General features: G+C 36.2%; 1 protein-coding gene across 1 annotated transcript in view; it reads left to right on the top strand.

Annotated features, from left to right (window-relative positions):
* Window positions 1-713: 713 nt before the first annotated feature.
* LOC132554023 (alpha-catulin-like) overlaps window positions 714-12,038 on the top strand; it is a 74,291-nt gene continuing 62,966 nt past the window's right edge. Inside the window, exon 1 of the mRNA XM_060218320.1 lies at window positions 714-800. Within this exon, the coding sequence (XP_060074303.1) occupies window positions 714-800 (87 nt within the window). The remainder of the gene's footprint in view (window positions 801-12,038) is intronic.

Here is a 12,038-nt window from a genome sequence, read left to right as displayed (position 1 = left end):
ACGTAAACCTGTCATGTAGAGTTCGGTTAGTAAGTATATAAGGTAGAGAGTAAGGCATGTATATTATGCGTTAAGAAGAATTACAGTTAAACATTCAAGACTAACGGACAGACACATACTCCTACCAGAATATCGCTTTGAAATCAGAAATCAGCAGGATTTTTTTCATCTCTTAAAAAAAATACTACCATTCTTTTCAATATTGTAGGAAAATCTTTTAGTTTTGTCGCAATTGTATTTACATATTACTGAAGAAGAATAAATGATCTTTCGTGATAACCAATGATATCTTATACTCATTTATTTGTTAAGTCCATGTAATGAATTATCTATCATTAAAACCAGCTTATAAAATCTATGATATGTGTGACAAGTCAACCGTTATTTTTCTAGCAGATTGGAAGAGTAAAATTAGTTTTTGGGTTTCCCCCCTTGGACAACCTAATAATCGCTTCGCATGACTGGTCACCAGCATAAACTTTACCTCTGACCTTTGCATTTTGGGGTCGCTTAAATCTCCCTATGTATTCAAAATTATGCGTAACGATATAAAGAAAACGTAACAGTGTTAGACGATTCTACACAGAATGTTGATAAATCAGTCAGACTTGATGAAAATTCTTCAAATCACAAAACGAAAGAATTATTATTTCTAGGCTTATAAGCGGCCATGTGACCCCTGACCTCAGATTCGACGTCAGTTAAACTGGAAAATGGCTCAGTCGAAGAACGATGCCAGGTTATCGCTGGAGATCCGGACAAAATCTGTGGAACAAACTCTCATTCCACTGGTCACACAGGTAGGCTGCTATAATATATCTCACTCATTTGACACGTGCATATAGTTTCAGCATCCGCGAGCAGGATGCAGTACGCCGGTGTTTGTCGTCCAATTGATTTAGTCATGATGCGGCTTGCGACAATGGACATATCTGATCGGTGCTGATATAGTGAACTTGAATTAATTTCTGAAAGGATGAACAATTTGTATGTTATACCATAGTCTAGCGCTATCAAATATTGTATATCTCTCTTGAAATTGAGAACAGTTCAGTAAACATGCAACAATATTATCATGGCCATGGGGTGGTTGACAGTTATTGATCAAGTTTAGTAATAAATTATACAATTCGACATAACAACATCTTGTACTTTACTTCTTCTTCGGCAGTTTTGTAACAAGTTGATAGTCATGTTATTCTGAAGTCATTATAAGACAGAAAGTACGGAGATGAAAAAGAAACAGATCATAACAGTTTGGATACTGCAGAGCTGTGTTGGAAGGTGGAGTCGTTTCTGATATTAGTCTAGTGTGATGGGTTCTGATCAGATCATGACTATTTTGATTTTGGACACAGTGTGCCAAAACAAAAAATAAAATCACAGATAGAGCTCTTTGAAATTAATTAATTAACTAGACTAGTACTTATATAAATACACGACTTCCTCATACCCCAGCTTGCACAAGAGATAATATCATAAAACCATAATGTTGTCAGACCTACAACAGCTGACATGGGACCAGCACTGTGATAAGGATGTATATTCCACTGTGTTTCAATAGGAATAGATAGAGAATCAGCAGAACTGGACACATTGACATTGTATGTAGAGTGTATATGTGTACACTTACTATAGCCTAGAATGTACGTTTAATAGCTATAGGCAGTAATAAATAAGACATCTAAGGTTGTATTACGTGCCCACACCTGTGTACTGAACTACATTTACCTGTCAGTGTCATCACCATGATTCTGAAGATTTACAATAGATTGATGTACAAGTCTACATCATCAACAAAAATCTAGATATCAACTAACTCAGTTTTTTATACAAATGTAACAAACACAGTAACAATAAATATGTTTTATTGTATACAACAGAAAATACAAATTTCTTGCATCTTGTACCATTTGGATCTACAGAATGTCTCTTTGCTTGATTGATTTAAGGTAAGACTAGTATATCAAGAGTCTGGGTTTTGATCCATTAGTGGAGACATTAAAATATGTAAAACCACTTTAAGGACAGCAGGAAGCACTGACTGAAATAATAAACATTTTTCCACAAGCATCCCTTAAAGTTGAGGACAAGTTCTTTCCTGGTGGAGAGGTATACAACCCTGATAATACTAGCTATGACGCATGATATAAGCCATACCACTCTGGGAGAGATAATGATTTTTTGCTGGAATGTCTTGATGTGGTCTTGATCAGTAGTGAGTAAGATCATATAGTAAACCAGAGGTTCTGTGTTCAATTCCTAATGGAGGCTTGCATTGACATAAATGACATTTGTAACATATTTCGCATCATTTTCTTTATATTGGTAATGTCAGTAGAATAAAGTTTCTTATAACACAAACAATAGTAGACATTTTGAAAATGAATCAACCAACTTTAGTGCATACAGGATAACAGCCATATAAGTTGGTCAATTCCTTACCATCTCGTACACTATATACGTCAGTGCTAGTATACTCCACATGGGTCATTTGTCTGATGAAGGTGCCAGTGTAGTCATCAAAACATCACACTCAAATCTTGTATTGGTTGTGTTGCAAGGAGTTTTATTCTATTGACATTTGTAACACATACAAAGCATAACATTTAGAAATTGCCCCAAACCATGGATGATTACATTAACTAATTGTATAATTATGTCTTGAATATGAAGAAAAAAATAATTTTTTTATCTGAAAGCTGATTAACAGACTTATAAAAGATTTCTGATGTTATTACACATGTCAAAAATTATGAGTTTTGAATTTCTATATTTCATTTTTAGATACATTGTAGTATAATTCAAATTTACACATTTATTTTTAAACTTTTTAAAAATTATGAAATTATGGAAATATGGTAGTGTTATCAATACTTAAGCAATATTGCATTTAAACTATGAAAAGGTTCTTTTATAAATACAAAACCTTCCAACACATCTACCTACCTAGTTTAAGCATTACTCTCTGTATATGTACATTAAGGCATTTATCATAATAATCAGACATCTGAGAGGATTTCTCAGCATATAACATAACACTGTTCAGATATTGTCCATGATTACCTAAATGATGAAAAGTGATGGAATATTTTCTGCTCTTAATGAAAATTTCCCCCCAAAAATTAGGATTGTAAGTGAAATATTAACTTAGATAATGTTCAAACGTAACACAAATGGTCTCTTTGTAGTTAATCATTAGTTTTTGATCATTTAAACCACCTTATCTCTATAATTAAATTTGAAGGGTGAAATGACCAGATGTTAAATGATGGGTTTTGTAGATCTTCTAAACGATAGTGGGAAGTAACAGAACAGTTTATAAATAATGGCTGTGTTTTTTACCAGCTTGGATAATTACTCTTAGCTAGGTTCTTTTCATACGCCCATCAGAAATTTTGACAGGATATCTACAGCTGTATATGATGTCATCCATCTGCACATCGATTATAAACTTATTTGTCCAGAGATCTCTTCCCACAATTTTGAACCAATTTCTTTCAAACTTGATAAGTGTTTTCTTGGACATCAGTTCCATTCCACAATTTTTCTAGGAGTAATTAGTGCTTTTTTTTTGTTATCAGCATTTTAATCATGTCCGCAGGTATCCTGTTGCAGCTTTTAACCAGTTTGAAAAAAAATTCCACTTATGATCTTGTTTGTATTTTCTCTTCCTCAAATTTCTGCCAATTTTGTTCATATCAAAATGACATGAAATTTATTGTCCTTTTTTCTGTGGTATATTGACTAGACAATTATTGTGGTTTCTCTGTGGTATATTGACCAGACAATTATTGTGGTTTCTCTGTGGTATATTGACTAGACAATTATTGTGGTTTCTCTGTGGTATATTGACTAGACAATTATTGTGGCTTCTCTGTGGTATATTGACTAGACATTTATTGTGGTATCTCTGTGGTATATTGACTAAACAGTCATTTTCATACATGTTCTTTCATTCACTTACACTACAGTAGAAATAGATAATTTAACCATATTTCTATTCAGCATGGAATGGACATAATGTATTTAGCCTGTGGTACTCTTGTTGATAATTTGCCTACCATTTTTGGAAAGCAATGTTTGTTTGATTGTTGTCTGTATAGAATTAAACCTTAAATGTCAAGTCACCATGGATTCCTAGTTCTAATAAATAGTGATGGATACAGAAATGATACACACTGTATACTGATAATGTCATGTTAAAGTGTTCATATATATGTGTGTGTTGAATTACTGTACAATTACTGGTAATAGTGACAACACTTAAGATTGTAAAGATATGTTGACTACTCAGTGTGACAGACTGTACACATTAACCTATACCTATTGGGATAATAGTTGATCAAGGTTGGTGACAATTTTCATATGAAGAGATAAAGGTGGCAGGCTAGTAGAACAGTTTAATTACAGGACATCGTTACTCTGACAAGATATGTACAGAGGGCAGGCTAGTGGAATAGTCTAATTACAGGGCATCTCTACTCTGACAAGATATGTACAGGGGGCAGGCTATTGGAATAGGCTAATTACATGACATATATCTACTCTGACAAGATATGTACAGGGGGCAGGCTAGTGGAATAGTCTAATTACAGGGCATCTCTACTCTGACAAGATATATACAGGAGGCAGGCTAGTGGAATAGTCTAATTACAGGGTATCTCTACTCTGACAAGATATGTACAGGGGGCAGGCTAGTGGAATAGTCTAATTACAGGGCATCTCTACTCTGACAAGATATGTACAGGGGGCAGGCTAGTGGAATAGTCTAATTACAGGGCATCTCTACTCTGACAAGATATGTACAGGGGGCAGGCTATTGGAATAGTCTTAACTACAGGACATCTCTACTCTGACAAGATGTGTACAGGGGGCAGGCTATTGGAATAGTCTTAACTACAGGACATCTCTACTCTGACAAGATATGTACAGGGGGCAGGCTAGTGGAATAGTCTAATTACAGGGCATCTCTACTCTGACAAGATATGTACAGGGGGCAGGCTATTGGAATAGTCTAATTACAGGGCATCTCTACTCTGACAAGATATGTACAGGGGGCAGGCTAGTGGAATAGTCTAATTACAGGGCATCTCTACTCTGACAAGATGTGTACAGGGGGCAGGCTATTGGAATAGTCTAATTACAGGGCATCTCTACTCTGACAAGATGTGTACAGGGGGCAGGCTAGTGGAATAGGCTAATTACAGGGCATCTCTACTCTGACAAGATATATACAGGAGGCAGGCTAGTGGAATAGTCTAATTACAGGGCATCTCTACGCTGACAAGATGTGTACAGGGGGCAGGCTAGTGGAATAGGCTAATTACATGACATATATCTACTCTGACAAGATATGTACAGAGGGCAGGCTAGTGGAATAGTCTAATTACAGGGAATCTCTACTCTGACAAGATATATACAGGAGGCAGGCTAGTGGAATAGGCTAATTACAGGGCATCTCTACTCTGACAAGATATGTACAGGGGGCAGGTTAGTGGAATAGCCAAATTACAGGGCATCTCTACTCTGACAAGATATGTACAGGGGGCAGGCTAGTGGAATAGGCTAATTACATGACATATATCTATTCTGACAAGATATGTACAGAGGGCAGGCTTGTGGAATAGTCTAATTACAGGGAATCTCTACTCTGACAAGATATGTACAGGGGGCAGGCTAGTGGAATAGTCAAATTACAGGGCATCTCTACTCTGACAAGATATGTACAGGGGGCAGGCTAGTGGAATAGTCAAATTACAGGGCATCTCTACTCTGACAAGATATGTACAGGGGGCAGGCTAGTGGAATAGTCTAATTACAGGGCATCTCTACTCTGACAAGATATGTACAGGGGGCAGGCTAGTGGAATAGTCTAATTACAGGGCATCTCTACGCTGACAAGATGTGTACAGGGGGCAGGCTAGTGGAATAGTCAAATTACAGGGCATCTCTACTCTGACAAGATATGTACAGGGGGCAGGCTAGTGGAATAGTCTAATTACAGGGAATCTCTACTCTGACAAGATATGTACAGGGGGCAGGCTAGTGGAATAGTCTAATTACAGGGCATCTCTACTCTGACAAGATATGTACAGGGGGCAGGCTAGTGGAATAGTCTAATTACAGGGCATCTCTACTCTGACAAGATGTGTACAGGGGGCAGGCTAGTGGAATAGTCTAATTACAGGGCATCTCTACTCTGACAAGATATGTACAGGGGGCAGGCTAGTGGAATAGTCTAATTACAGGGAATCTCTACTCTGACAAGATATATACAGGAGGCAGGCTAGTGGAATAGTCTAATTACAGGGCATCTCTACTCTGACAAGATATATACAGGGGGCAGGCTAGTGGAATAGTCTAATTACAGGGCATCTCTACTCTGACAAGATGTGTACAGGGGGCAGGCTAGTGGAATAGGCTAATTACATGACATATATCTACTCTGACACATTAACACAATATCTTTAGACTGTTAGATCAGGTTCTCACAAAAAATCAATAACATTTAGAAAGGAATTCAAAGCAATATTTACAAACTTCCATGGAAACATAATATTGTCTTACTTGATGTTTTCCATTTCATATGTACTTGTGAAAGTTAAAATTGTCTCTGTACCAGAGGCATGCTAAAATCAATCTGTGACAAGTTTCATATAACTCCTTATAAAATGGGAATAAATTTGAGATTTGATGTTAGAAACATGAACAATTAATTTTTACAAGTATTACAGAACTGTTATTTTCTTTTGTCAGTTTTTTCAGAGTCATTTTGGTACTATAAAGTTATGTGATATTAATGAGTAAAAAAATTCCTTTAAATTGTTTTTCATTGATTATTCCAATCTAATAATAGAGATATTTATGGATGTTGATATTCAGATAATAAATATATGATTCACAATTGGTATATTTCGCACTCAGAACTTGTTAGGTTTCAGAAATCGTGCAGTGTTCAGAGGGAAGTATGAGTTGGATTTTTTCACTATTGAACAGCTACACAGAGAAACAGCTCTTTTGTAATACAAGTACAGCATTATATGGTTTGGCTGCATCTGGATTAGATTTTAATCAAAGAATTCCTGTATCGTTATTCATCAGTGTGTGGAGCTTTGTTTGGGTATGCCTAATGCCATGGTTAGTTGTTTACAATGCACATGGTATGTAGTAAACATTTCTGTACCTGGAGCTATTAAGCTTAGGCAGACTGAGCTCAGTACTGTTTGTTTAGAAGGGGTGAAGCATTTCTATCACTTAGGAGTACCCAACCCTTAATATTTGTGATGGGGTCATGGTCAGAGATTGGAAGGGTTTGATGCTTGTTTGTCAGCTTTATTTGCTAATGAGGATAAGCCAGGGTTAGTTTGAGATTTATTGAAGCCGGTGACTTCCTCACTGAGTACCGTACAGAAGGCCCACTATATTCTATTCAATGCAATACCGGTAAACTGTAACCATGACAACACAGCGCTATCCATGATTTCAGCTCCCTGAGAACCATCCTGTATAGCAAACACCTGGGATCTTCTCCTGAGGTTGGCTCTGATACTCTGCCATTACTGAGTTATCCCCCCTTTCTTTCCCAGATAGAAAGGGCACTAATGGTGTATGGAGTGCTGGTAAAAATATACTTCAGACTTTAATTGTTTGATCAAATGCAAGTTTATAGATTCCACTACAAGTAACAACTTGGGAGGGTAACATTTCATTATGGTATACTGAAATATTTTTACCCAAGGTTATTTTCGCCCTTGTACCATTATGTGTAAATTCACCCTATGTCCATTTTAAACCTCTGAGGATTATATAAAAGTGTAACAAATTTATACCCTCGTCTTAAATTCACCGTCCCTCTTCATGGACAAAAAGGGTGAAAATTAAACAAGGATGAAAATCTACCTGTACACATATCATCATATTAAACCGGATATATCATAATGCCCAGTCCTGTGTAAGTATTTCCCTAGGAGGTTTTGTGCAAGATTCTGAATATCCTGTAATGAACAGGGAACCATACAGAAATAGATACAGTTATGGCAATTTTAGGATGTCAAACATACTGACATACCTTCTTTATGTTGCCTTAGAAATGGTGACAAATATTTTGTAGACGATGACCTGAATTAATGTTAGATGTGGAAGCGGATAGTATAGGAAATATATAGATAATTACTGATAATATGCTACTGACAATCTATTAACTGAATTCTCACATCTGCTTATAATATAAATTCTAGGGATGGTCTTCTTCTGTAGTATTCTGTGGACCAAGGGGACAATTTTCATCTGATATTTCCAGAGTATAGATAGATAGAGGGGGAAAGGGGCCATGATAGGCCCTTCAAAACTGAAGATATTTTCAATTTTCTTTATTTTTTTTAGGATGGCCTACCTTATATTTGACATTGACTAAAAATTGCTGAAACTGACCATTTCTCTCTAGTCCCAGGACTTTCTAGTATTAACCATTTTTTGGGGGAATTGGTGTGTTATATATATAGTCAAGGTTTGTGCATAAGTATTTAAAACCCTGATAGAAGAATGAGATCGACAATGTATGCCCAAGTCTGCCTCTTATATATATATAATCCTACTTCTGATACATAACCTATTTTCTGTATTTCATTATATACACGTTTTTTTACCAGATAGACTATATCAAAAAAGCCTCACAATACTTGCAGGAAGTATATACCGAAAAAACCCAGATGTTGGGGAAAATAGAATGGTGATAGTTATTTTTCCATCTGTTGTGTGTCAGACAGCACTGGGATGGTGGAAGTCTGTGAGTAAAAACCCTGCCAATTATATAAAGTCAAACTGCCAGAGTGTGGAAATGAGGCATACTGTGTTGTCATTGAGAGGAGGGGCCTTAAATATAGGATGATATGATATCTGCATATTGTGTTGTTAATAACAGGAGGGGCCTTTAAGCTTCAGATAGGATATCTGTGTATCCTGTTCTTAATGGTATTAACTGGCAGACAGGGCCTCAAACCTCTGATACCTGGGTGTACTGTGTTATCAATGATACAAGGGGCCTTAAAGCTCTGATACAAGTGTACTGTGTTGTTATTGATACTAGGGATCTTATACCTATGACACAAGTGTACTGTATTGTCATTGATACTAGGGACCTTAAAGTGGCTATTACCTTAGATTTCAACATCCTGAAATGGAAGATTCGGCTTATGAATAATAAAATATATCCATAATAAAGTGATACATGCACCTGTAACGTCAAATTTGTTGTTTTTGTACATATTTTTGGCATCGGAACATTGTTTATCTTGCCTATTGTTTATAAATATGTTCACGCTCGGTTTATTACGAAGAAAGCCGAGTGGGTCACATGGCTTGTCGCGTGATGAAGTCATTTAAATCCGCCGCAATATGTATGACACTTGCTTTAATCCCTTTCTGCTAATTCTTGTTTGCAGTAAATGTTTCTATAGTGTTATATAATTTTTAACAATCAATCTTAGTAATTTGTTTTGTTTTGGCTTTGTCATGCGAGAATTATGTATGTCAATCATGGAAGCTAAACTAGTGGGGCCTCAAAGGGGGTAAATACAATTGGAAAAGAAAAAAAACTCATTGTGCAGAAATGCACAGGAATTGTTACTTTGTCTGTACACATTAATAGATATTGCACTGTTTATTATGAAGGCTATGTTTATTATCATGGTTGCCCACCTGGCAGTCAACAACAAACACATGTTGTCGATAGTAAATTCAAGTGAATAACACGACTATTTTCATTCACACTTATCAGATAACACTTTTGGTAGTGTTGTTTATAACATATTCACGCATCAAACACTGGATATAAGATTATAATCAATGACAGGTGGATACGTTATAATTATAGTGCTAACGTTAAGCTAACCAGTTGAGCAGCAGCTTCGCAAATTCCGAATCCGTATTCAGTCCAATATCCTCCTTCATCTTTCGCCATCTACTGATCTCCTGTCTAATTTAAATTCTTGGCTGTCCTCTTTTCTGGTCTGACTCCTTCCTCTTACGCTTTCAGGCCCTTTCTGTAAGGTAACTTTTAGGTCCTCGTCGCTTTTTCGTATTTGTGTCTGCCATATTGCTTCTTTCTAGGCTTATACACATCGGCAGCATCAGGGTTACGAGCGGTAATGTATGAATTAGATCAACACTGCACTGTTTACATTCTTTATTTTTTGAGATGTCAGTAAAAATGGTTGCAGTGACTTTCAATTTTAGTAATTAATAGAAAGTCTAATTTTTGTAACATACTATTGGAAAATAGAACTTTTTATATTGTTTTCTCATAGTGTTTTTTAACATTATAGTCGCTTTAAACCTATGGTACAAGTGTACAATGTTGTCAATGTAAGGATGGGCCTTTTACGTTTTACCTGATACCATTGTACTTTGTTGTCAATAACACAAGGGGCCTTAAACCTCTGATACAAGTGTACATTGTTGTCAATGATACGAGGGGCCTTAAATCTCTGATACAAGTGTACTGTGTTGCGATTGGTACTAGGGACCTTAAACCTCTGATACAAGTGTAGTTTGTTGTCAATGATACGAGGGGCCTTCAACCTCTGATACAAGTGAACTGTGTTACCATTGGCACTAGCTACCTTAAACCTCTGATACAAGTGTAGTTTGTTGTCAATGATACGAGGGGCCTTAAACCTCTGATACAAGTGAACTGTGTTGCGATTGACACTAGGGACCTTAAACCTCTGATACAAGTGTAGTTTGTTGTCAATGATACGAGGGGCTTTAAACCTCTGATACAAGTGAACTGTGTTGCGATTGGTACTAGGGACCTTAAACCTCTGATACAAGGGTACTTTGTTGTCAATGATACGAGGGGCCTTAAACCTCTGATACAAGTGAACTGTGTTGCAATTGGTACTAGGGACCTTAAACCTCTGATACAAGTGTACTTTGTTGTCAATGATACGAGGGGCCTTAAATCTCTGATTTAAATTTATTTTGTTGTCAGTGATACTGGAATATGGCGTGTCCCTGGTTTTTCAGACCTTATAAAATTGAATACCGTGAAGGGAAGGTTGAACAACACTTACTATAGTATTGAACAAAGTATTGATACTATTGTATTGAAGTATTCGAAGTCAAGTATACAACGCCCTCTGTGATTGGTCGGGGGCGGAGTTTAGACAACCTGAATAGTTGATCTGACACCCAATTTGTTCTGGTAGGCGGAGTTAATGTACACTATCAGTTACATAACAATTACTAAGTAATCGCTGGAAAAATGTCCGACGACGGCAACAGTACGCAAAATTTTCTTCGACGAAATTATGTCCGATACGAACGATATGGGGAATCCTGTTTTTGTACAAGGCGATGAGGTTGTGATGGATAATTGTGGATTCCGTGTTGCCAAACTAGAGATATTAAACCTATATGATACCAAATCCACTGTATTGTCAGTGACACGAGGGACCTTAAAAGTGTAATGTGAGTCTACTATATTGTCAATGTTAGAAGGGACCTTAAAACTCCAATACTAGTATATTTTGTTGTAAATTAGTTGTTAGTGCAATGTATATGTGTTTTTGTCAATATTGAGGGAATACACACTTTAGTTAACTCTTCAAACAAGATTTTCATGTCTGTTTACATTTTGATGAGACCTATTAATAGCATTGAGTTGTTTGTATGACATTGTGACCTCTCATAAATTTCAACAATATTTTTTATACTTTTCGGAGTTATTGCTCTTTGTTGTCAAAATTTTTTAGAGTTATCGCCCCTGATTGATAATCCAATTTATTACAGATATCAGGTTTTTTTTTAAATATATTGACTTTTTTTGGTATTGTGTTTAAATAGTTCATTTTGTTTTCTTCACCCTAAACTTCACAGGATATAAAGCTATATGTACGCATCTACATAAATATGGAAAACAATAAGATATAAATTAAGCTATATATATGTATTTATCTTTATGAATTTGAAAAAATAAGTAAGCATTTAAGTCGAAGCGGTTCATACATCAAGAAGGATTAGAAAACGAGTGATTA

Source organism: Ylistrum balloti, unplaced genomic scaffold (genome assembly GCF_031769215.1).
Source record: "Ylistrum balloti isolate Yb309-2 unplaced genomic scaffold, AGI_CSIRO_Ybal_v1 Utg370370, whole genome shotgun sequence".
NCBI lineage: Eukaryota > Metazoa > Mollusca > Bivalvia > Pectinida > Pectinidae > Ylistrum > Ylistrum balloti.
Note: the sequence above shows the minus strand (reverse complement) of the source record. Positions and strands in the feature narration are given on the sequence as shown.